This window comes from Salmo trutta, chromosome 13 (assembly GCF_901001165.1).
Source record: "Salmo trutta chromosome 13, fSalTru1.1, whole genome shotgun sequence".
NCBI classification, from domain to species: Eukaryota; Metazoa; Chordata; class Actinopteri; order Salmoniformes; family Salmonidae; genus Salmo; species Salmo trutta.
The window spans coordinates 64,667,809-64,695,682 of NC_042969.1; the positions used below are offsets into that span (position 1 = coordinate 64,667,809).

A 27,874-nucleotide genomic window follows, 5' to 3' on the forward strand; every position below is an offset into this window, starting at 1 on the left:
GGAAGCTTCAAAATGAGGGTGGTGCTTGGAATCATTGTTCTTCCTCTGTCAACCATGGTTACCTGCAAGGAAACACGTGCCGTCATCATTGCTTTGCACAAAAAGGGCTTCACAGGCAAGGGTATTGCTGCCAGTAAGATTGCACCTAAATCAACCATTTATCGGATCATCAAGAACTTCAAGGAGAGCAGTTCAATTGTTGTGAAGAAGGCTTCAGGGCGCACAGGAAAGTCCAGCAAGCGCCAGGACCGTCTCCTAAAGTTGATTCAGCTGCGGGATCGGGGCACCACCAGTACAGAGCTTGCTCAGGAATGGCAGCAGGCAGGTGTGAGTGCATCTGCACGCACAGTGAGGCGAAGACTTTTGGAGGATGGCCTGGTGTCAAGAAGGGCAGCGAAGAAGCCACTTCTCTCCAGGAAAAACATCAGGGACAGACTGATATTCTGCAAAAGGTACAGGGATTGGACTGCTGAGGACTGGGGTAAAGTCATTTTCTCTGATGAATCCCCTTTCCGATTGTTTGGGGCATCTGGAAAAAAGCTTGTCTGGAGAAGACAAGGTGAGCGCTACCATTAGTCCTGTGTCATGCCAAAAGTAAAGCATCCTGAGACCATTCATGTGTGGGGTTGCTTCTCAGCCAAGGGAGTAGGCTCACACAATTTTGCCTAAGAACACAGCCATGAATAAAGAATGGTACCAACACATCCTCTGAGAGCAACTTCTCCCAACCATCCAGGAACAGTTTGGTGACGAACAATGCCTTTTCCAGCATGATGGAGCACCTTGCCATAAGGCAAACGTGATAACTAAGTGGCTTGGGGAACAAAACATCGATATTTTGGGTCCATGGCCAGGAAACTCCCCAGACCTTAATCCCATTGAGAACTTGTGGTCAATCCTCAAGAGGCGGATGGACAAACAAAAACCCACAAATTCTGACAAACTCTAAGTACTGATTATGCAAGAATGGGCTACCATCAGTCAGGATGTGACCCAGAAGTTAATTGACAGCATGCCAGGGCGGATTGCAGAGGTCTTGAAAAACACTGCAAATATTGACTCTTTGCATCAACTTCATGTAATTGTCAATAAAAGCCTTTGACACTTATGGAATGCTTGTAATTATACTTCAGTATTACATAGTAACATCTGACAAAAATATCTAAAGACACTGAAGCAGCAAACTTTGTGGAAATTAATATTTGTGTCATTCTCAAAACTTTTGGCCACGACTGTAAGCTCCCATCACTCTCCACCCTCTCTTTAAAACTTTGTGACAAACACAGCTATCTTCTCATCCAGCAGAGAGATAGAGAGGGAGAGCAGGCTGGGAACAGCACAGCTACGGTAGAGTATAATCTGTGAAAGGCCCTCAGTCTGAAAACCTTCATTGTCTTTGCTCCCAGTCTCAGAGGAGGTGCTCAGTACAAAAGGGCTTTTGTTGTACCTAGTCTTTTACCAAATACAACCCTTTAGCCGAAAACAATGAATATCCACTGATTCATTCAAACAAAAACGTCTGCTTCTTTCTTTCCTAAATTGCCCTGTTCATTTCACAGGTATTTGTCAAAGAAGTTTCATGCATGCAAATTACTTAATGTACTCCACATTCAGCCACATGTATGATTTGAAAAGGTCAAGTGACTAGGGGAGTATAGAAACATTAGATACTGCATGTTTCCAGGCTTACATGATGTCTGCCAAACACGTAAAGAAAGAGAAATGGCCGTTTTATAGAGAAGAGAGGAAAATGGTGAAAAACAAAGGCTTCAGAAGTAAACCCTTAACCCTCTCCATGGCCTGGCCTGCTTTATGGAGTGCACTGAACCAAGTCGCCGTGGAGACAGCACTCCACTGCTGATGTATGGAGAACCTTTTCGCCCCGCTCTCCCCCTCGTCTGGCGCCCCGTCACTCTCTCACGGTCAGAGGTGCAGCACTGACCCATGTGTTCATCTGGGACTGAGAGGCAGTCTTTCCAAACTGGGCAGTATGACCAGATCACGACACCCATCTGACAGACAGCAGAGAGTTGCTTCTCACTCTGCCATGACATCTCTGCTGTAGGTGTTCTGCAGTCCGCAGTCCTCGTTATGGAATAAGGATAGGATAAAGTAATCCTTCTAACCCCCCCCTTAAAAGATTTAGATGCACTATTGTAAAGTGGTTGTTCCACTGGATATCATAAGGTGAATGCACCAATTTGTAAGTCGCTCTGGATAAGAGTGTCTGCTAAATGACTTAAATGTAAATGTAAATGTTACATCACACCAAGAAGAGCTGGCCCGGCCGGCGGCGGCCCTTGACAACATTTTTGTTGTAACTGCGCTGCACTCTCCCACCCTCTGCAGCATTTAGTTATTTCTGAGCCCATGAGCTCAAACAATCTCTCTGTTCAGCTATGTCAGCTGTGGCCTTTGATGTTCTCTCCCTGGCGCTCTGGTTGTGTTAATTAGCTAATAATTGTTGGGTTGTTTATGGCAAGACTCAAGCATAGGGTGGGGTCTACCAAGAATGTTGAAAGCTTGTTGCACCCTCGACAATTACTATGATTATTATTATTTGACCATGCTGGTCATTTACGAACATTTTAACATCTTGACCATGTTCTGTTATAATATCCACCCGGCACAGCCAGAAGAGGACTGGCCACCCCTCATAGCCTGGTTCCTCTCTAGGTTTCTTCCTAGGTTTTTGGCCTTTCTCAGGAGTTTTTCCTAGGGAGTTTTTCCCAGCCACCGTGCTTCTTTCACATGCATTGCTTGCTGTTTGGGGTTTTAGGCTGGGTTTCTGTACAGCACTTTGAGATTTCAGCTGATGTACGAAGGGCTATATAAATAAATTTGATTTGATTTGATTTGGCTGCTGTATAACAAGTTAACAAAAGCAAAACACATTCGCTGACAGATTCATTAAGTGTGAAAAAAACACAAACCAAGAAAAAATACCTCTAGCAGACAGCTGCAAGACAGAGACTGAGCGAGAGAGAACAACTGAAGCCCACCAACAGAGCTATTTACTCCTGCAGCTTGTACAAACATGCAGATAGTAACAATGATGAATTAGGCCAGGGCTATCCCAGTCAGGTAACGTGACGGTAATAGAGCGGGTGTGTTTGGAACGGCCGGGGCCACTGTGGCCAGTCAAGTGATGAACGCAGAGTTAGGCTGTATCGCAAATGGCTCCTTATTCATATGTAGTGGGCCCTGGTCAAAAAATAGTGTACTATATAGGGAATAGGGTGCTATTTGGGATGGACTCCAAGACTGAAAGAGGGGAGATTTCAGTCTGACATACTAGATCTGGTTTCTCTCTTTATCTGGGCTGGAGGGGAGTGAGTGTCACTCTGGCTAAGTTGAATAACAGACAATGATACTCTTCATGCCACCTCCAGAAGCAGGTTAACACAGAGGATTAGATACCAACACTTAGAGTAAGAAGAAGCCAAACTGAAGATCTGAGCTGGCATATGACAGAACGATTATGTAACAAAGGGGCCCCTTTGTGAACATCATGCAGTTTGATACGATACTTTAAAAAAAACGTTTTTTTGAGCATTTAACATGGTAAATAAAAGTGGGATATGAACACATTACACCATATTCTATTTGTCATGGCCGTCGTAAGGATTGGACGAAGGCGCAGCGGGTAAAGTGCTCATCTTCTTAATTTATTTAAAGAAAACACTTAAACTAAATAAACAAACAACGAAACAGTTCCGTAAGGCTATACAGGAAAACAACCACCCACAAAACACAAGTGAAACAAACACAACTAAATATGGCCTCCAATTAGAGACAATGACAACCAGCTGCCTCTAATTGGAGGTCATTGCCAAAAAACCAACATAGAAATAGAAAACTAGATGTAAACAGAGAAATAGAAAACATAGAACCTAAACCAAAAACACCGAAACACACAAAACAAACACCCCCTGCCACGCCCTGACCAAACTACAATGACAAATAACCCCTTTTACTGGTCAGGACGTGACACTATTGAATTCAATCCAAAGTGCAAAGGAAACGCCCACTCTGAAACTTCATGGAATAAGGCTTTATTTTTTCACCAAATCAAGGTCAATAAAAGAATGGGACTCATCTCACAGCAATCACTCAAGACCTCATTAGTGACTAATGGGCTTGGGGACAGGTTCAAGTCAATAAATGAGGAGGAAAACCTGCTAGGATTGTGGGTGGCCAGCAAACAAACCCAACCACCTATCCCAGTACAGGTGTGATCCATTTATCCATCAGAGGGTGGGCCTATTCTGTAGGCCAGTGATAGACAGGGTGCTGAATGGGAGAGGGGTGATGGGAGAGGGGTGATGGGTCAGCAACTGATCAACAAATGTGTGGGCAGTGGAGGCTGCTGAGGATGACAGAGACAGATGGGTTAGGGTCTGAGAGAGGGGAACACCTTTGTCCCTTCAAAGTGGATGCAAATGGAACCCTATTCCCTATATTACATTACATTTTAGTCATTTAGCAGACGCTCTTATCCAGAGCGACTTACAGTAGTGAATGCATACATTTCATACATTTTTTTTTTTTTGTGTACTGGCCCCCCGTGGGAATCAAACCCACAACCCTGGCGTTGCACACACCATGCTGGTGTTGCAAACACCATGCTCTACCAACTGAGCCACAGGGAAGGCTATATAGTGCACTACTTTTGACCCGGGCCCCTTGGGCCCTCCACCCTTTGCTTCTGTCCCATAGGGCAATGGTTAAAAGTAGTGCATTACATAGGGAATAGGGTGCCATTTGAGACACACAGTTCAACCTCTTCCAATGCAATCAGATTACACTTTATGGGCCAAGAAAAAAAACCATTAGTAGCAAAACAAACAACCTGTTCTTATTATACCCATAAAGCTCTTGTTTGTTCCTGATATGTGATTTGAGGTTAAAGATATTGCTGACTATCACTGCAACAGAGATATGAATATAAACCTATGGGTCAACACAGTTCAGTATGATTCAGATAAGATGTTCTTATTACAAACAGATAACTAATTATTTGGCAACCAAATAATTAGTCACAAACCTTTGAGCACAAATATCTGTATAAATCTACTAGCCCCGGCCTGCTAGCTTTTCTGAACGCTGTTTCCCCTGTACCGAACGGCACCCTGACTCACCTATTGCTGCTCTTTTGACCCTATGATCACTCGGCTACACAGCTGATGCCCCCTGGACTGTTCCAATAACACGGTACCTCATTTTGTTTACCTGTCGGCCCCAGCCTCGAACTCAGGTCCTGTATGTACCCAACTAACCCGCTCTGCCCATTCATCGCCATTTACCCGTTGTCTTAGCTCTCCTGATCAACACCTGTGATTGCTTTATGCCTTTCTCTAATGTCAATATGCCTTGTCTACTGCTGTCTTGGCTAGTTCTTATTCTTTTATTTCACTGTAGAGCCCTCAGTCTCACTCAAAATGCCTTAGACAGCTCTTTTGTCCCACCCCACACACATGTGGAGACCTCACCTGGCTTAACTGGTGCCTCCAGAGACAAAAACTTTCTCATCGTCACTCAACGCCTAGGTTTACCTCCACTGTACTCACATCCTACCATACCATTGTCTGTACATTATGCCCTGAATCTATTCTACCACAAACAGAAATCTGCTCATTTTATTCTTTCCCCAACGCACTAGACGACCAGTTCTTATAGCCTTTAGCCGTACCCTTATCCTACTCCTCCTCTGGTGATGTAGAGGTTAACCCAGGCCCTGAAGCCCCCAGTTCCACTCCTATTCCCCAGGCACTATCTTTTGTTGACTTCTGTAACCGTAAAAGCCTTGGATTCATGCATGTTAACATCAGAAGCCTCCTCCTTAAGTTTGTTTTATTCACTGCTTTAGCACACTCCGCCAACCCTGATGTTCTAGCCGTGTCTGAATCCTGGCTTAGGCCACCAAAATTCTGAAATTTCCATCCCCAACTACAACATTTTCCCCCAAGATAGAACTGCCAAAGGTGGTGGAGTTGAAATCTACTGCAGAGATAGCCTGCAGAGTTCTGTCATGCTATCCAGGTCTGTGCCCAAACAATTCGAGCTTCTACTTTTAAAAATGCACCTTTTCAGAAATAAGTCTCTCACTGTTGACGCCTGTTATAGACCCCCCACAGCACCCAGTTGTGCCCTGGACACCATATGTGAATTAATTGCCCCACATTTATCTTCAGAGTTTGTACTGTTAGGTGACCTAAACTAGGATATGCTTAACACACTGGCCATCCTACAATCTAAGCTAGATGCCCTCAATCTCACACAAATTATCAAGGAACAACCCTAAATCCGTAAACATGGGCACCCTCATAGATATCATCCTGACCAACCTGCCCTCTAAATACACCTCTTCTTTCTTCAACCAGGATCTCAGCGATCACTACCTCATTGCCTGCGTCCGTAATGAGTCCGCAGTAAAACGACCACCCCTCATCACTGTCAAACGCTCCCTAAAACACTTCAGCGAGCAGGACTTTCTAATCGACCTGGCCCGGGTATCCTGGAAGGAGATCGACCTCATTCCGTCAGTAGAGGATGCCTGGTTATTCTTTAAAAGTGCTTTCCTCACCATCTTAAATAAGCATGGCCCATTCAAAAAATGTAGAACTAAGAACAGATATAGCCCTTGGTTCTCTCCAGACTTGACTATCCTTGACCAGCACAAAAACATCCTGTGGCATACTGCATTAGCATCGAATAGCCCCCGCGATATGCAACTTTTCAGCTAAGTTAGGAACCAATACACAGGCACTTAGGAAAGCAAAGGCTAGATTTTGCAATCAGAAATTTGCATCCTGTAGCACAAACTCAAAAAAGTTCTGGGACACTGTAAAGTCCATGGAGAATAAGAGCACCTCCTCACGGCTGCCCACTGCACTCAGGCTAAGAAACACTGTCACCACCGATAAATCTACGATAATCGAGAATTTCAATAAGCATTTTTCTACGGCTGGCCATGCTTTCCACCTGGCTACCCCTACCGGGGTCAACAGCCCTACACCCCCCACAGCAACTTGCCCAAGCCGCCCCCATTTCTCCTTAACCCAAATCCAGATAGCTGATGTTCTGAAAGAGCTGCAAAATCTGTACCCCTACAAATCAGCTGGGCTAGACAATATGGACCCTCTTTCTAAAATTATCCGCCGCAATTGTTGCAACCCCTATTACTGGCCTGTTCAACCTCTCGTATCATCTGAAATCCCTAAAGATTGGAAAGCTGCCACAGTCATCCCCCTCTTCAAAGGGGGAGACACTCTGCACCTCAGCCACGCTCAAAGTCCTCAACGATATCATAACTGCCATCGATAAAAAACAATACTGTGCAGCCATCTTCATTGACCTGGCCAAGGCTTTCGACTCTGTCAATCACCGCATTCTTATCGGCAGACTCAACAGCCTTGGTTTCTCAAATGACTGCCTCGCCTGGTTCACCAACTACTTCTCAGATAGAGTTCAGTGTGTCAAATCGGAGGGCCTGCTGTCCGGACCTCTGGCAGTCTCTTTGGGGGTGCCACAGGGTTCAATTCTCGGGCCGACTCAATTCTCTTTTGCTGCTGGTGAATCTCTGATCCACATCTACTCAGACGACACCATTCTGTATACTTCTGGCCCTTCTTCGGACACTGTGTTAACAAACCTCCAGACAAAGCTTCAATGCCATACAACAACTCCTTCCGTGGCCTCCAACTGCTCTTAAATGAAAGTAAAACTAAATGCATGCTCTTCAACCAATTGCTGCCCGCAACCGCCCGCCCGCCCGTCTAGCATCACTACTCTGGACGGTTCTGACTTAGAATATGTGGACAACTACAAATACCTAGGTGTTTGGTTAGACTGTAAACTCTCCTTCCAGACTCACATTAAGCATCTCCAATCCAAAATTAAAATCAACAACAAAGCATCCTTCACTCATGCTGCCAAACATACCCTCGTAAAACTGACTATCCTACCGATCCTTGATTTCGGCGATGTCATTTACCAAATAGCCTCCAACACTCTACTCAGCAAATTGGATGTAGTCTATCACAGTGCCATCCGTTTTGTCACCAAAGCCCCATATACTACCCACCACTGCGACCTGTATGCTTTCGTTGGCTGGCCCTCGTTTCATATTCGTCGCCAAACCCACTGGCTCCAGGTCATCTATAAGTCTTTGCTAGGTAAAACCCCACCTTATCTCAGCTCACTGGTTACCATAGCAGCACCCACCCGTAGCACACGCTCCAGCAGGTATATTTCACTGGTCATCCCCAAAGCCAACTCCTCCTTTGGCCACCTTTCCTTTCAGTTCTCTGCTGCCAATGACTGGAACGAATTACAAAATCACTGAAGCTCGAGTCTTATATTTCCCTCACTACTTTAAGCATCAGCTGTTCAGAGCAGCTGACTGATCTTTGCACCTGTACATAGCCCATCTGCAAATAGCCCACCCAACTACCTCATCCCCATATTGTTATTTCTTTTTTTTCTCCTTTGCACCCCAGTATCTCTACTTGCACATTCATCTTCTGCACATCTACCACTCCAGTGTTTAATTGCTATATTGTAATTATTTCGCCACTATGGCCTATTTATTGCCTTACCTCCCTAATCTTACTACATTTGCACACACTGTATATAGATGTTTTCTATTGTGTTATCGACTGTACGTTTGTTTATCCCATGTGTAACTGTGTTGTTTGTGTCACACTGCTTTGCTTTATATTGGCCAGGTCGCAGTTGTAAACTGGCCTACCTGGTTAAATGAAGGTGAAAAAAATAAAATAATCTAATGCACTGTGACAATTTCAGACCAACAAAATACAAAACATTTGTTTTTTTAATAAAGAATAAAAAAAGCCAGCATATTTACAAAACAATAACATTGACTATGATTCTGGCCTGCTTAGTACTACCCATGTAATTTTCCAGTGAAATACAATTTTCCGGTACATTGTAACTTAAGCTGCTACAAGAGTCTGTGTGTATAAGGCTAAACAATTCACCTTAAGTCAACTGTGCTGGTTTAAAAACAAGCAACAAAATCATAAATATTAAAAAGAATGACATAAAAAGGCATAAGTCACCAACCTTTCTCTCCAGAGGCCTTAAATCAACACATGAATCATCACACATAAAAACCATGAACATATATACATAAGCAGAAGAATAAACCATAAAGGATTCAAATGAAATGAAGGCAGTATAGGCACAACAATAACTTAATCTCTTTCCATTCCAAAGAAGGTCAAGTTGAAAACAAAATCTTTGCCAAAGTAAACATTCAATCACTTTCTTCCACTCCCAATGAAATTACATGTCAAAGGCCAGCCTGTATTTGGACAAATGTTCAAAACAGGGAGTAAGACCAAGCTAACCTCACATTGTGTGTACAGACAAACAGTCAAAAACATGAGAATCTATCCCTGCATTGTATCTAGCCTACGTGCCCACAACCCCTGGGTGGATGTCTGAGCAGTAGCTAAGCTAAGAAAAGTCACCGAGGGGCTTTGTCCATTTTAGTCAGGCACACGCTGGAAGCCTTGAATCAAACAGATAAAAACACATGAGTGTGCTCGCATACACAGATGCTCTATACATCACTGATGTCAAACATTCACCAAGTCCATCCAGGGAAGAGAAGTTAATTAAAATGCTAAAACTTTGAGGTGAGGGCTGGGCTTTGAACATGGCAGGGTTGGAGTGGCCTAGGCAGCGGGTAGCATGTGGAGTGTGTGTGTGATACGCAAGTGTTCCTCCACCCGACCAATTGACTGAAGAGATCTTTCCTTTAACGGCGAGGCTTTGGAGAGGTCACTTTGATCCTTTAGTTTCTCAGGTAGAACGAAGCTACCGGCTGAGCAGGAACAGGAAATGGAAGGTCAATACCAGCTAATGGAGATGGGATCACTAGTGATGTCAACCCTTTAGTAGCTACAACCTCATGTCATGGACTCATTCCCAAATGGAATCCTAATTCCCTATATAGTACACTACTTTTGACCACGGCCCATGCGGCTCTGTTCAAAAGTAGTGCACTATGTACGGAATAGGATGCCACTTGGGACAAAGACCATGTCATGGTGCCTGGTTGTGTACTGGAAAGAATCCATCACAGATCACACTGACACACACTGAGTTTCACTCCTGTCAGCTAAAAACAAGAAGAAGTGTTCACCAACATTGGACAATTGAGGAGTGGAAAAACATTGCCTGGTCTGACAAATCCTGGTTCCTATTGCGTCATGCTGATGGCAGTCAGGACTATATGGGTGTACCTAATAAACTGCATATGGAATACGGTGCCATTTGGGACACAATCTAGAATGTGCTACCAATGCTAAAGAACATGTGCAATACACTGTCCTAAATAGATACAAACCTTGAGATGTATTCCTCCGATGTGCTTAAAAGAGTCTTATCACGTCCCATAGTCCTGACAGTATCACTGTACATCCTGCTCACAACATGTGGATATATTCTATCGTCATCTAGAACCATAAACTTGGCAAATTGCTCCCTTTTTGTCACATTGTTGAATCCTTTTCCCTTTCACATCTGTATAACAGTTTGAAAACTAAAATATAATCTGATTTAGGTGCTCTCAACAGCAACAAGCAATCAGAATGTAACCTTTATGAAAAAGTCATAAAGTCATATGATTACAGGCAATTGTTTTGGGAAATGTCATTGAATATGAGGGGTTTGAATTGATGCAACATATGGGCACATAGTTTAGAATTTTCAAAAGGGATAGAAATATTTCACTAATGAGGGCTGAAATGCCAGACTCATGACGTAAGACAGGTGTTTACATAAAAGCAGAACGACACAACGTGAACCGCTCACATCTGTTGAAACAACGTAGTACAGAGAAACCCTTGCCAAATGAACCCTAGTTCTAAAGTTAAGCAGATAATGACAGCTGATTACTGCCATTCCCAGCCTGCGATCATCTGTTGAGATGCTACGACATTATAACACACTCCATATGGAAGTCAAATGGAAGTCCTTGGGGTCAGAGCACACAAATGAGCCGGGAATGTTCATTCTTGTCTAGAAGAGTCTGTTTATTGAATTGACAAATTCTCTATAATATATCTATTTCAACGCCTGTTAAATTATTGTCTCACCGAGTCATTTTGAGCCAAAAGGTATCTTCCCGCTCCCCTGTAGCTCTCAGACATACCACTCTCTGCGTGAGATCACAGACCCATCCATGTGGGACACATACTCGCTGTCTGTGCCATTGTCATAGCAGTCCTCCGGCAGGTAGGGGGAGCCATTGGTCACAGTGGGAGTGTGAACGAGCGGCCCTTTAGGGTGGTGGATGTTGTGGTTTTCAACAGGGTAGTAGCTGCCCTCCCGGAGGCCCCTGTGGCCGACGCCCCAGTCCTCCCTGTCCTTGATGTCATTGGGGTAAATGATGTCCCCTCCCAGTCCCGGCTTGGGTTTCAGCTCCTGGCTGTCCTTGCAGGTAGAGTTGTGCCCGTCCCCGTCGACCTCCTGCAGCTCGTGGGGCTGGAGCACGTCCAGCTGGGACTCCTTCTGCATGTCGGAGGGGCCCAGGTACTGTTTGGTGTAGTAGTCACCCCTGAAGGTCCTCCGCTGGCGAATGAAGCAAACTCCACCCAGGATCAGCAGCAACCCCAGGAGCAGGACCCCGCCCACAGCCCCGCCCACTATGGTACCCATGCTGCTGTCTGACAGGGAGGCCAGGGTGGGGGAGGTGAAGTGGCCACTTGCTCCTCGCCGCTTGTTGGGGGCCATGCTGGTGTCCAGGAAGAGGGGAGTAGAGGTGGTGGGGACTGGTGTCGTGGTGGGGGGAGGATCTGATGGATGGATAAAGGATGGGTGTGAAAGAGAGAGAGAGAGGGGTTTAATGATGAGGTTTAATGGAGGGAGGGAATGGCATGACAGAATTTTTGTTGGAATGTCAGTTAATAATCTGTAGGAATCAATGTCTTTAGTATGAATCTGATTGGTGACACAGTATAATCATCGAATACAGAACAAATAGAATTCACAAATGTTTATAACCTGTTAGAAAATGACAGTTTACAAAAAAGCTTAATTGAAATTCTTACACGTTTTGAAAGAGCATATTAATTAAATAAGTAACGTGTCTGGACAAACACCAAAGGCTCTGGGCTCTGTAAAGGAGTGAGTGGCTCTGGGCTCTGTAAAGGAGTGAGTGGCTCTGGGCTCTGTAAAGGAGTGAGTGGCTTTGGGCTCTGTAAAGGAGTGAGTGGCTTTGGGCTCTGTAAAGGAGTGGCTTTGGGCTCTGTAAAGGAGTGAGTGACTCTGGGCTCTGTAAAGGAGTGAGTGACTGGTGGAAAGTAAAGAGAAAATGGGGATTTAAGAGGGGAAGACGACTGTGTGTGTGTGAGTGCGCACGCGTCCATGCGTGTGATTTGTTCTTCCCCTCTCTCTGGGAAGTCATGTGAGAAGATGAGGCAGTGTATGAAGCAGTGTGTGATCGATGCGAGGTTCCTGCCTCTGATTTCAGTGGCTAGTTACTGTGATGACACCCAGAGCCAGAGAAGACAGACAAGAGAGACACAGATACAGAGAGCCAGAGAGAGGATTACTGTGTCTGAATATTGACCTCCCTTCAGGACAAAAAGCAGCCTGTATCTCTAGAGACACATGAAGAGCCTGACTACAAAGACACACTGAAAGCTGCACTCGGACTGCATTATATCTCCAATTAACACTGGAATCTAAGCTGCACTAGGACTGCTTTGTATCTCCCCTAAACACTGGAATCTAAGCTGCACTAGGACTGCTTTGTATCTCCCCTTAACACTGGAGTCTAAGCTGCACTAGGACTGCTTTGTATCTCCAATTAACACTGGAGTCTAAGCTGCACTAGGACTGCTTTGTATCTCCCCTTAACACTGGAGTCTTAGCTACGACTGATCAAATGCAACCAGGATGGCAGCAAGCATAGCCTTCAGCTAATTACATTATGGCTGCAATTTACCTGACTGAGTGAGAATCTAACTAACCTGCAATTATAAAGCAGTGACTAAGGGACCAGTGATAATGTAAAGGGGGGATAAGGGGGAGGGAAGATGCAGCTCAAGGTCAGTGAGCTGATATATAACGCCTCCTCCTTAGCCTTAAGACAACCCCCCCCCAACCTCCACGGCTGGACCTCCTCATATCAAATCAAATTTTATTTTTCACATGCTTTGTAAACAACAGTGAAATGCTTACTTACGGGTCCTTCCCAACAATTCAGAGAGGAAAAATGGATAAAAAAAATAAAAATAATACAAGGAATAAATACACAATGAGTAACGATAACTTGGCTTTATACACAGGGTACCATTACTGAGTCGATGTGTAGGGGTACGAGGTCATAGGAAATGATGGCGAAAATATTATGTACAAAAAAAGTTTACGTAAAAAAAAAACACAAAATAGCAGAATTGGTGAGGAGCCCGTAAGACAGCAGCTATCCACTGCCGTGCCATCTCATCCTGGTAGCTAGAGAGGGACATGGTGTATGATGGGGATCACTGAGCACCAGAGGACTATATAGGCTCCAATAGGCACAATATATAGTGCATTCGGAAAGTATTCAGACTCCTTGACTTTTCCACATTTTGTTACGTTAAAGCCTTCTAAAATGTATTAAATCAAAAAAATCCTCATAAATCTATACACAATACCTCATAAGGACCAGGTTTAGACATTTTTGCTAAATTATTACAAATAAAAACTGAAATACCTTATTTACTTAAGTATTCAGACACCTTACTATGAGACTCGAAATTGAGCTCAGGCGCATCCTATTTCGGAAGCTCTTTGCCACCTTCTCCTCCCTCCTGAATCCTCCTCCCTCTCTGCGGATGACTTCGTCAACCATTTTGAAAAGAAGGTCGACGACATCCGATCCTCGTTTGCTAAATCAAACGACACCGCTGGTCCTGCTCACACTGCCCTACCCTGTGCTTTGACCTCTTTCTCCCCTCTCTCTCCAGATGAAATCTCGCGTCTTGTGACGGCCGGCCGCCCAACAACCTGCCCGCTTGGCCCTATCCCCTCCTCTCTTCTCCAGACCATTTCCGGAGACCTTCTCCCCTAACTCACCTCGCTCATCAACTCATCCTTGACCGCTGGCTACGTCCCTTCCGTCTTCAAGAGAGCGAGAGTTGCACCCCTTCTGAAAAAACCTACACTCGATCCCTCCGATGTCAACAACTACAGACCAGTATCCCTTCTTTCTTTTCTCTCCAAAACTCTTGAACGTGCCGTCCTTGGCCAGCTCTCCTGCTATCTCTCTCAGAATGACCTTCTTGATCCAAATCAGTCAGGTTTCAAGACTGGTCATTCAACTGAGACTGCTCTTCTCTGTGTCACGGAGGCTCTCCGCACTGCTAAAGCTAACTCTCTCTCCTCTGCTCTCATCCTTCTAGACCTATCTGCTGCCTTTGATACTGTGAACCATCAGATCCTCCTCTCCACTCTCTCCGAGTTGGGCATCTCCGGCGCGGCCCACGCTTGGATTGCGTCCTACCTGACAGGTCGCTCCAACCAGGTGGCGTGGCGAGAATCTGTCTCCGCACCACGTGCTCTCACCACTGGTGTCCCCCAGGGCTCTGTTCTAGGCCCTCTCCTATTCTCGCTATACACCAAGTCACTTGGCTCTGTCATATCCTCACATGGTCTCTCCTATCATTGCTATGTAGACGACACACAATTAACCTTCTCCTTTCCCCCTTCTGATAACCAGGTTGCGAATCGCATCTCTGCATGTCTGGCAGACATATCAATGTGGATGACGGATCACCACCTTAAGCTGAACCTCGGCAAGACGGAGCTGCTCTTCCTCCCGGGGAAGGACTGCCCGTTCCATGATCTCGCCATCACGGTTGACAACTCCCTTGTGTCCTCCTCCCAGAGTGCTAAGAACCTTGGCGTGACCCTGGACAACACCCTGTCGTTCTCCACTAACATCAAGGCGGTGACCCGATCCTGTAGGTTCATGCTCTACAACATTTGCAGAGTACGACCCTGCCTCACACAGGAAGCGGCGCAGGCCCTAATCCAGGCACTTGTCATCTCCCGTCTGGATTACTGCAACTCACTGTTGGCTGGGCTCCCTGCCTGTGCCATTAAACCCCTACAACTCATCCAGAACGCCGCAGCCCGTCTGGTGTTCAACCTTCCCAAGTTCTCTCACGTCACCCCGCTCCTCTGCTCTCTCCACTGGCTTCCAGTTGAAGCTCGCATCCGCTACAAGACCATGGTGCTTGCCTACGGAGCTGTGAGGGGAACGGCACCTCCGTACCTTCAGGCTCTGATCAGGCCCTACACCCAAACAAGGGCACTGCGTTCATCCACCTCTGGCCTGCTCGCCTCCCTACCTCTGAGGAAGCACAGTTCCCGCTCAGCCTAGTCAAAACGGTTCGCTGCTCTGGCACCCCAATGGTGGAACAAGTTCCCTCACGACGCCAGGACAGCGGAGTCAATCACCACCTTCCGGAGACACCTGAAACCCCACCTCTTTAAGGAATACCTAGGATAGGATAAAGTAATCCTTCTAACCCCCCCCCCTTAAAAGATTTAGATGCACTATTGTAAAGTGGTTGTTCCACTGGATATCATAAGGTGAATGCACCAATTTGTAAGTCGCTCTGGATAAGAGCGTCTGCTAAATGACTTAAATGTAAATTTCCATTGATCATCCTTGAGATGTTTCTTAAACTTGATTGGAGTCCACCTGTGGTAAATTCAATTGATTGGACATGATTTGGAAAGGCACACACCTGTCTTTACAAGGTCCCACAGTTGACAGTGCATGTCAGAGCAAAAACCAAGCCATGAGGTCGAAGGAATTGTCCGTAGAGCGTCGAGACACAGATCTGGGGAAGGGTACAGAAAAATGTCTGCAGCATAGAAGGTCCCCAAGAATACAGTAGCCTCCATTCTTATATGGAGGAAGTTTGGAACCACCAAGACTCTTCCTAGAGCTGGCCGCCCAGCCAAACTGAGCAATAGTGGGAGAAGGGCCTTGGTCAGGGAGGTGACCAAGAACCCGATAGTCACTATGACAGAGCTTCAGAGTTTCTCTGTGGAGATGAGGAAACCTTCCAGAAGGACAACCATCTCTGCAGCACTTCCAGACGGAAGCCACTCAGTAAAAGGCACATGACAGCCCGCTTGGAGTTTGCCAAAAGGCACCTTAAAGACTCTCAGACCATGAGAAACAAGATTCTCTGGTCTGATTAAACCAAGATTGAACTCTTTGGCTTGAATGCCAAGCATCACATCTGGAGGAAACCTGGCACCATCCCTACGGTGAAGCACGGTGGTGGCAGCATCATGCTGTGGGGATGTTTTTCAGCGGCAGGGACTGGGAGACTAGTTAGGATCTAGGGAAAGATGAACGGAGCAATGTACAGAGAAATCATTGATGAAAACCTGTTCCAGAGCGCTCAGGACCGCAGACTGGACCGAAGGTTCACTTTCCAACAGGACAACGACCCTAAGCACACAGCCAAGACAACGCAGGAGTGGCTTCGGGACAAGTCTCTGAATGTCCTTGAGTGGCCCAGCCAGAGCCTGGACTTGAACCCAATCGAACATCTCTGGAGATACCTGAAAATAGCTGTGTATCGACGCTCCCCATCCAACCTCAGAGAGATTGAGTGGATCTGCAGAGAAGAAGGGGAGAAACTCCCCAAATACAGTTGTGCCAAGCTTGTAGTGTCATACCCACGAAGAATCGAGGCTGTAATCTCTGCCAAAGATGCTTCAACAAAGTACTGAGTAAAGGGTCTACTTATGTAAATTTGTTATTTAAGTTTATTTTAATACATTTGTAAAAATGTTTAAAAAATAGTTTTTCCTTTGTCATTATGGGTTATTGTGTGTATATTGATGAGGAAAAAAACAATTTAATCAATTTTAGAATAAGGCTGTAACATAACAAAATGTGGAAAAAGTCAAATGGTCTGAATACTTTCCGAATGCACTGTACACCTTCCATGGTCAAAGGTAGTGCACTGTATAGGGAATAGGGTGCCATTTGGGACACAGTCAATGAGATGCTGCTGGTGGGGAGAAACACTTGCAGCGCCATGTAGGGCACTGTGAAAACATCACAGTGTATCTGAGACAGCCACGAAGGAGAAGGGCGGGGAATGATACAACATGCTCTGCCTGCTACTGTGGCTTAGGCCTAGATGCATCCATGTCCATTGGGGCTTAGAGTGAGAGAAGTGGCATATGCCGGACTCCTCCATGTTGTTGGCTTGGAGAGGCTAGATAATTGTTCAGTGCAAGTCCTTCCTGGACAGGGTGTCAAGCAAGCTTTAGACCACGTCCCAAATGGCACCCTATTACCTTTATAGTGCACTACTTTTGACCAAGGTCCATAGGGCTCTGGTCAAAAGTAGTGCACTAAATAGCGAATATGGTATAATTTGGGGAGCACTCTTAGTTTTCGAGTGAGCAGGACTCTAGTCTGAACTAGACCTACTCACAGATGGAATGTGGTGTAATCATAACAACATACAGGAACTCAAGTCCTTTTGTTCACCTGACCTAGAATTCCTTACAATCAAATGCCGCCCATATTATCTCGCAAGAGAATTCTTGTTGGTTATTGTCACAGTCGAGTATATCCCCCCTCAAGCAGATACCACGACGGCCCTCAAGGAACTTCACTGGACTCTATGTAAACTGGAAACCATATATCCTGAGGCTGCATTTATTGTAGCTGGGGATTTTAACAAAGCAAATTTGAGAACAAGGCTACCTAAATTCTATCAGCATATTGATTGTAGCACTCGCGCAGGCAATACACTGGACCAATACACTGGCTACTCTAACTTCCACGATGCATACAAGGCCCTCCCCCGCACTCCCTTCGGCAAATCTGACCACAACTCCATTTTGCTCCTACCGTCTTATAGGCAGCAATTCAAACAGGATATACCCGTGACTAGAACTATTCAAAGCTGGTTTGACCAATCGGAATCCACACTTAAGGATTGTTTTGATCATGCAGACTGGGAAATATTCCGGGCAGCCTCAGAGAATAACAACGATTTATACACTGACTCAGCGAGTAAGTTTATGAGGAAGTGCATTGGAGATGTTGTACCCACTGTGACTATTAAAACCTACCCTAACCAGAAACCGTGGATAGATAGCGGCATTCACGCAAAACTGAAAGCGCAAACCACCGCATTTAACCATGGAAAGAGGACTGGGAATATGGCCGAATATAAACAGTGTAGTTATTCCCTCCGCAAGGCAATCAAACAAGTGAAAGGTCGGTAAAGGGACAAAGTGGAGTCACAATTCAACGGCTCAGACAAGAGACATATGTGGCAGGGTCTACAGGCAATTACGAACTACAAAAAGAAAACCAGCCACGTCACGGGCACCAACGTCTTGCTTCCAGACAAACTAAACACATTTTTTGCCCGCTTTGAGGATAATACAGTGCCACCGACACGGCCCAAGGACCGTGGCCGACGTGAGACATTTAAACGTGTAGACCCTCGTAAGGCTGCTGGCCCAGACAGCATCCCTAGCCGCGCCCTCAGAGCATGCACAGACCAGCTGGCAGGTGTGTTTAAGGACATATTCAATCGCTCCTTTCCCCAGTCTGCTTCAAGATGGCCACCATTGTTCCTGTACCCAAGGCGGCAAAGATAACTGAACTAAATGACTATCGCCCTGTAGCACTCACTTCTGTCATCATGAAGTTCTTTAAGAGACTAGTCAAGGATCATATCTCCTCTACCTTACCTGCCACCCTAGACCCATTTCAGTTTGCATAACGCCCCAACGGGTCCACAGACAATTCAATCGCCATCACACTGCACACTGCCCTATCCCATCAGGACAAGAGGAATACCTATGTAAGAATGCTGTTCATTGACTACAGCTCAGCATTCAACCCCATAGTACCCTCTAAGCTCGAGGCCCTGGGTCTCAACCCCGCCCTGTGCAATTGGGTCCTGGACTTTCTAACGGGCCGCCCCCAGGTGGTGAAGATAGGAAACAACATCTCCACTTCGCTGATCCTCAACACTGGGGCCCCACAAGGGTGCGTGCTCAGCCCCCTCCTGTACTCTCTGTTCACCTATGACTGCGTGGCCATGCACGCCTCCAACTCAATCATCAAGTTTGCAGACGACACCACAGTAGTGGGCTTGATTACCAACAGCGATGAGACAGCCTACAGGGAGACAGCCACTCGGAGTGTGGTGTCAGAAAACAACCTCTCACTCAACGTCAACAAAACAAAAAGGAGTTGATCGTGGACTTCAGGAAACAGCAGAGAAAGCAACCCCCTATCTACATCAACGGGACAGTAGTGGAGAAGGTGGAAAGTTTTAAGTTCCTCGGCGTACACATCACGGACAAACTGAAATGGTCCACCCACACAGACAGTTTGGTGAAGGCGGAACAGCGCCTCTTCAACCTCGGGAGGCTGAAGAAATTTGGCTTGTCACCTAAAACTCTCAAACTTTTACAGATGCACAATTGAGAGCATACAGTAGTGGCCAAAAGTTGAGAATGAGACAAATATTAATTTTCACAAAGTCTGCTGCCTCAGTTTGTATGATGGCAATTTGCATATACTCCACAATGTTATGAAGAGTGATCAGATGAATTGCAATTAATTGCAAAGTCCCTCTTTGCCATGCAAATGAACTGAATCCCCCAAAAACATTTCCACTGCATTTCAGCCCTGACACAAAAGGACCACCTGACATCATGTCAGTGATTCTCTCGTTAACCTGTTAGGGCTAGGGGGCAGTATTTACACGGCCGGATAAAAAACGTACCCGATTTAATCTGGTTACTACTCCTGCCCAGTAACTAGAATATGCATATAATTATTGGCTTTGGATAGAAAACACCCTAAAGTTTCTAAAACTGTTTGAATGGTGTCTGAGTATAACAGAACTCATATGGCAGGCAAAAACCTGAGAAGATTCCATACAGGAAGTGACCTGTCTGACAAGTTCTTGTTCATCTTGGCTCTTTTTATTGAAGACTGAGGATCTTTGCTGTAACGTGACACTTCCTACGGCTCCCATAGGCTCTCAGAACCCGGGAAAAAGCTGAATGATATCGAGGCAGCCCCAGGCTGAAACACATTAGCGCGTTTGGATAGTGGCCGATCAGAGGGCCATTAGACTAAGGCTCGTGCACGAGGGGATCCCATGCTTTTACTTTCTCTCTCGTTGAATGTAAACAGGCTTTACCGGTCGGAATATTATCGTTTTTTTTGATTTTAAACAGCGGTTGACATGCTTCGAAGTACGGTAATGGAATATTTAGAATTTTTTTGTCACGAAATGCGCCGTGCTCGTAACCCTTATTTACCCTTTCGGATAGTGTCTTGAACGCACGAACAAAACGCCGCTATTTGGATATAACAATGGATTATTTGGGACCAAACCAACATTTGTTATTGAAGTAGAAGTCCTGGGAGTGCATTCTGACGAAGACAGCAAAGGTAATAACATTTTTCTTATAGTAAATCTGACTTTGGTGAATGCTAAACTTGCTGGGTGTCTAAATAGCTAGCCCTGTGATGCCGGGCTATATACTTAGAATATTGCAAAATGTGCTTTCACCGAAAAGCTATTTTAAAATCGGACATATCGAGTGCATAGAGGAGTTCTGTATCTATAATTCTTAAAATAATTGTTATGTTTTTTGTGAATGTTTATCGTGAGTAATTTAGTAAATTCACCGGAAGTGTTCGGTGGGAATGCTAGTCACATGCTAGTCACCTGCTAATGTAAAAAGCTGGTTTTTGATATAAATATGAACTAGATTGAACAGACATGCATGTATTGTATAACATAATGTCCTAAGATTGTCATCTGATGAAGATCATCAAAGGTTAGTGCTGCATTTAGCTGTGGTTTGGGTTTATGTGACATTATATGCTAGCTTGAAAAATGGGTGTCTGATTATTTCTGGCTGGGTACTCTGCTGACATAATCTAATGTTTTGCTTTAGTTGTAAAGCCTTTTTGAAATCGGACAGTGTGGTTAGATTAACGAGAGTCTTGTCTTTAAAATGCTGTAAAATAGTCATATGTTTGAGAAATTGAAGTAATAGCTTTTCTAAGGTATTTGAATAACGCGCCACGGGATTCAACTGGCTGTTGAGTAGGTGGGACGGTTAACACAGGTGTGAGTGTTGACGAGGACAAGGCTGGAGATCACTCTGCCATGCTGATTGAGTTTGAATAACAGACTGGAAGCTTCAAAAGGAGGGTGGTGCTTGGAATCATTGTTCTTCCTCTGTCAACCATGGTTACCTGCAAGGAAACACATGCCGTCATCATTGCTTTGCATAAAAAGGGCTTCACAGGCAAGGGTATTGCTGCCAGTAAGATTGCACCTAAATCAACCAGCTATTGGATCATCAAGAACTTCAAGGAGATCGGTTCAATTGTTGTGAAGAAGGCTTCAGGGCGCCCAAGAAAGTCCAGCAAGCGCCAGGACCGTCTCCTAAAGTTGATTCAGCTGTGGGATCGGGGCATCACCAGTACAGAGCAGGCAGGTGTGAGTGCATCTGCACGCACAGTGAGACAAAGACTTTTGGAGGATGGCCTGGAATCAAGAAGGGCAGCAAAGAAGCCACTTTTCTACAGGAAAAACATCAGGGACAGACTGATATTCTGCAAAAGGTACAGGGATTGGACTGCTGAGGACTGGGGTAAAGTCATTTTCTCTGATGAATCCCCTTTCCGATTGTTTGGGCATCCGGAAAAAAGCTTGAGAACTTGTGGTCAATCCTCAAGAGGCGGGTGGACAAACAAAAACCAACCAATTCTGACAAACTCCAAACATTGATTATGCAAGAATGGGCTGCCATCAGTCAGGATGTGGCCCAGAAGTTAATTGACAGCATGCCAGGGCGGATTGCAGAGGTCTTGAAAAAGAAGGGTCAACACTGCAAATATTGACTCTTTGCATCAACTTCATATAATTATCAATAAAAGCCTTTGACACTTATGACATGCTTGTAATTATACTTCAGTATTCCATAGTAGAATCTGATAAAAATATCTAAAGACACTGAAGCAGCAAACTTTGTGGATATTAATATTTCTGTCATTCTCAAAACTTTTGGCCACAACTGTACTGTCGGGCTGTATCACCGCCTGGTACGGCAACTGCACCACCCTCAACCGCAAGGCTCTCCAGAGGGTGGTGCGGTCTGCACAACGCCATCACCGGGGGCAAACTACCTGCCCTCCAGGACACCTACAGCACCCGGTGTCACAGGAAGGCCAAAAAGATCATCAAGAACAACAACCACCCGAGCCACTGCCTGTTCACCCTGCTACCATCCAGAAGGCGAGGTCAATATAGGTGCATCAAAGCTGGGACCGAGAGACTGAAAACAGCTTCTATCTCAAGGCCATCAGACTGTTACAGCCATCACTAACACAGAGAGGCTGCTGCCTACATACAGACTCAAATCATTGGCCACTTTAATAATGGATCACTAGTCACTTCAAATAATGCCACTTTATTAATGTTTACATCTCTTACATTACTCATATGTATATACTGTATCTTATTGCATCTTGCCTATGCCGCTCGGTCATCCATATATTTATATGTACATATTCTTATTCCACCCCTTTATATTTGTGTGTATTAGGTAGTTGTTGTGGAATTGTTAGATATTACTGCACGGCACTAGAAGCACAAGCATTTTGCTACACTCACATTAACATCTGTATGTGACAATTACAATTTGATTTGACTGCCTGCTTTAGTTTGAGGCTCCTCCAACCTGGTCTCCCGCTGTCCTCACAGTGAGAAACCGGAGAGATCGTGTACCTTGGAAAAATGTGTCTAAGAGTAGCAGTCATTATGTTTGGATATAGATTAGAAGAAAGAGGCAAATGGGGAGCACAGTTCTCATGCTCTATACCTAAAGAATAATAGAGGAGCCAAAAGTAAAGAGAGGAGGAGAGGGAGACGAGAGGAGGGAGAGGAGGGGGGATGGGAAAGCTGCTGGCTGTGTGTTCTCCAAGCAGTGTTCACTTGCATCAGAACAGCCCAGTACTGTGGCCAAGTGAGGCCAAATTTAGAAAAACTGTTTCGAGAGCTTTGGGGGGGGAAATCCTCTGTCTGTTTAGCGAGTCAGACATGAATTATTGTGTATTAAATTAAAGTAAATATAATTAGTAATCTCTTGATGAGTGAACGGAAACTCCATGCAGCTCTTACAGCAGAGCATGGAGCACTATTTCATGAGGAGGGAATATACTAGCGTCTGTTACTGTATCTGTGTGTAATTCATTGTGTCCAACCCTGACAAATAACCTTGGACAACAAACAAGATAAACAAAAAAGGGCTAAATGTCTGCACCCCATGGTCCCATTGACAAGCAGGCATATTGTTGCATATTAGTGCATACTGTGTTCCCAAAAACAAACAGCGTGACACACTCACTCTCTTATCACAGATATCTAATGTTGTCATAACACAACAGTTTGAACCTTTGGTGCTGATAGTGTGTGTTTATGCTGCTGTTTTCTCCTTTGGTGTCATGGTGGGAGAACTCCGTTTGAAGGGTTTAAAGAAGGCCATAGTCTCTCACCTTGTATCCAGACGTGAATGTCATGACTGCGTGGACCGATGTCGTTGTACACCTCACACCTGTACAGTCCAGAGTCATTTCTCTCCAGAGGACGAGTGAAACTAAAAGTGTTGTTCACTATATCCACACCGTCAGGCATCGGCCCATCCAACCTGTTGAGAAATTAGATCATATACAGGGATACAAACATTATCTGGATATTAGTAGCCAGCAATGATCACAGTAGTCGTTTGTCCAAAATGGCACCCTATTCCCATTATAGAGCACTACTTTTGACCAATGGGGTGCTATTTGTGATGCGGTTTGTGTATAGCATGTTGTGGGGTGTAGTGGGTGGGTAAGCTGCTAGCTAGAGGAGCCTGACCTGGTCCAGGAGAAGTGGTGGGCAGGTGGATTTGCTTTGGCTCCACAGTCCAGCTTCACATTCTCCTGACCAACAAACCAGTTTTGATCATATCCCACCACCGTCACCTCAGGAGCAACTGGAAAAGAAGCACAATATCTATGAAAATAATGCTATGATTCTTTATTCTACAATCCTATCATTTTTTATTATTTGTTACTTACTGTAGCTACTTTGTAATAAAGTAGACTAGGGTACATACCATATAGGCCTATTGTACAAGATAGACTATGATCAGGATCCTTTAATAACACAATATTCTTCTATACAAACAGGAGATTCATTTAAAAAATAAAATACCCTAGAGTGCATTGTACATTCTACACAATGGCCAATGTGACCTCTAGCAGTACAGTGATGACAAATGAGCTTTCCCCCCAGGAGAAAAAAGCAAGCAATATACGAACAAAACAAGTGATAATCAAAATGAAAAAGCAGAATTGAAGAATTCTACTGCACAGAGGTTTTGTTGGCTGTGTGAAACCTAGAAAACAAACAACGCATGAGAGAGAGAGACACACAGAGACAGACAGACAGAGAGAGACAGAGAGAGAGACAGACACAGCCTACCTCAGACAGGTCAGAGCGTGGAGATATAGGGGTAATAATCCACTCTCTCCAGCAGCTCACAACCAGACACTACCAGAGGTATTACTGATACCACTGACTGTACTGTAATAACTAAACAATGACTCTGGTATCCAATTTCCCCCTTTTGATTTCTCTGGAGAGTGAGCAGGCAAAACGTATTACAGTACACAGCCGGGCAGGGAACAAGACGTTATCAGTGTGTCATGTTGACCTTTGCACTCTGTTCGTGGTGAAATTGTGCTTCTTTGGCACTTAAAATCCCCTGCCTCTGCATTTGACACGATTTATTGAGCTACAAAGCCTTTCTCTTCCTAACCTTGGCTTTCTGCATCTCCACCCTTCTGCCCCCACCTCTCTTCCACCTGCTGCTGCTGAGGCTTGATCAATATTTCATACAATGCCTTCATTAGCCTGCACTCACATAGTCCAAAATAGATACTACCCACTATTCACCAGTTCAGCTTGCCAAGGAAGCATGCATCAATGATTATAAAATGAAGATGACTCCTTAATGGCCCTTATATGAGCAAAAGAGGGAAGACAGGGAGTCGGTCCGTTCTCTGTGCAAACTGTACTGTAAATCAGGCTATCAATATGATAGGTTATAGATCAGATACAGACAGCATCCCTTCAACGATACATGTGGCAGTTGTCTAAATGTTTATGTAGTCAGAGAGAACATGCTGAAACAACATGAGCAGCAGCTGTCGCTGACAGACAAATCATCAGCCATAAAGCCCACCTATCAGCACAGCAACCCCTCTCAAACAGAACACAAAGATAGCTAGCTACCCCTCTCCTTGTAATGGTGGCACCCATCTCTATATACAAACCATGAAAAAGCTGATCTAGTTGTTCTATTCCAATGACCCTACTGCTCTGCTGTCCTGTACTACCAGGTCCCCCCCAACACTCACACTGCACATTGAGCACGTAGGGTATCCTGATCTCAGTCTGCAGGGCCGGGTGGCGCACCACGCAGGTGAGGGTGTGGCCCTGGGAGTGTCTCCGTGGCTCCAACACATAGCGCACCTGGGTGGTGGAAGCGACATTTTGTTAGACGTGTAAATATTTAAGCATGTTTAAAGAGTGTTAGTGTGAGCTCTGCATGCCTGCTTCATGATCTCTCTCTCGCTCTCTCTATATACATATCCATCCCATGAGGAGGGTGATTGTGTGTGAGACCATGGCTGTGTCCTAAATGGAACCCTATTCCCTATATATTTGGCTTTTGCCTAGAGCCCAAGGGCAAAACTGACCAAAACTGGTCTTTGTCAAAAGTAGTGCACTATATAGGAAATAGGCTGACATTTGGAACACAAAATGACAGTACTGTGGTGTGTTGTCAAAGCAGGAGCTCTGTTCTGTTTGTACCTGGGTGGTATAGGTGCCGTTGGGCTCGTCCTGTATCTGGACTTCAGAGCGGCCAAACAGCTCAGTCTCCCAGGACACCTCGGCTGCAGGCCGGCTGCGCTCCGCTATGCAGGTGGCCGCCACCGACTCATTACCACCATCCACCAGGGCCATTGAGCCGGCAGAGACGTAGACCTTGGGCTCCACTAAGGGAAAGAGAGAGATGAGAACACTAGAATGTTCCCAATGTTGCAATTCCTTTCGCAGCATTGACAATATACATACAGACAACAACAAAAAATTGAGCGAGAGAGGGAGAGGAGAGACAGAAGGAGAGAAAGAAAACAAGCGAGAGAGAGAAAAGGGCATGCAGAGAGATAACAAAACAGAATGGAGAATAATTAGTATTGATATTTTGTATATAAAGATTAATAAATAATGTGCAACATAAAACAGGGACGGAGATGTGGACAGACAGGAGGAAGTGGCCACGATAGACACACGCTGCTGCCAGACTCAGATTGATTTCCTGCATTTCACAGATATCTATTAAAAATTGATGAGCCAAGCAATCTGATACTATAGCAGCACTTTGGAGGGAACTCAACTATTTTTATTGTTATTGTGCTGGAGATGTTTGCGAGAGATGTTTGTGAAAGCAATATTATTATGCAGCATCGACCAAGACATCTCTATTAGAGTGACTTTTGGAGCATCTCCATCAAGCTGTTTGAACTCCATTCCCTTCCTCCTAAACCAAAACAATGGATTTTGTGTTGTAAATGCTGTACTTTCAAACTGCTCCTACTACTCATGGCTTGCTAATATGGTTCATAATGACCTGGAAAGCAGTTTAACACAGACCAATGTCAGACATAATTCTCAGTGCGGTTGTGTGTCTCTGTTTCATTGTGTGGTGTCCTGTCCTGAGCAGGGGAGGTGGGTTGCTGTTAATGCATGCTGCTATTCAGTGCTTTAGATCCACGTGAAAGGAAAGTGACCTCTGTGACATAGCACTCGACCTGTTCCACAAAGCACTACTTGAACTTTTCTAGTGCACCGACAGACATACTAAATATTAGACACCTCTCATAATCACTTACTGTCAACGCTGACAGCCAGTAGGGTTTTCACTAGGAGTTAATACACTGCTCAAAAAAAATAAAGGGAACACTAAAATAACATATCCTAGATCTGAATGAATGAAATAATCTTATTAAATACTTTTTTCTTTACATAGTTGAATGTGCTGACAACAAAATCACCCCAAAATAATCAATGGAAATCCAATTTATCAACCCATGGAGGTCTGGATTTGGAGTCACACTCAAATTTAAAGTGGAAAACCACACTACAGGCTGATCCAACTTTGATGTAAGGTCCTTAAAACAAGTCAAAATGAGGCTCAGTAGTGTGTGTGGCCTCCACGTGCCTGTATGACCTCCCTACAACGCCTGGGCATGCTCCTGATGAGGTGGCGGATGGTCTCCTGAGGGATCTCCTCCCAGACCTGGACTAAAGCATCCGACAACTCCTGGACAGTCTGTGGTGCAACGTGGCGTTGGTGGATGGAGCGAGACATGATGTCCCAGATGTGCTCAATTGGATTCAGGTCTGGGGAACGGGCGGGCCAGTCCATAGCATCAATGCCTTCCTCTTGCAGGAACTGCTGACACACTCCAGCCACATGAGGTCTAGCATTGTCTTGCATTAGGAGGAACCCAGGGCCAACCGCACCAGCATATGGTCTCACAAGGGTCTGAGGATCTCATCTCGGTACCTAATGGCAGTCAGGCTACCTCTGGCGAGCACATGGAGGGCTGTGCGGCCCTCCAAAGAAATGCCACCCCACACCATGCCTGACCCACCGCCAAACCGGTCATGCTGGAGGATGTTGCAGGCAGCAGAATGTT

At 45.1% G+C, this 27,874-nt stretch overlaps 1 protein-coding gene across 1 annotated transcript in view; it reads right to left on the reverse strand.

The window, feature by feature from the left end:
* Positions 1-8,818: 8,818 nt before the first annotated feature.
* Positions 8,819-27,874, reverse strand: part of LOC115206320 (nectin-3-like protein) — an 82,242-nt gene continuing 63,186 nt past the window's right edge. Inside the window, exons 3-7 of the mRNA XM_029773120.1 lie at positions 25,983-26,167; positions 25,526-25,640; positions 23,979-24,096; positions 23,615-23,766; positions 8,819-11,828 (exon numbers count right to left, since the gene is read on the reverse strand). Of these exons, the coding sequence (XP_029628980.1) occupies positions 11,176-11,828; positions 23,615-23,766; positions 23,979-24,096; positions 25,526-25,640; positions 25,983-26,167 (1,223 nt within the window). The 3' untranslated portion in view covers positions 8,819-11,175. The remainder of the gene's footprint in view (positions 11,829-23,614; positions 23,767-23,978; positions 24,097-25,525; positions 25,641-25,982; positions 26,168-27,874) is intronic.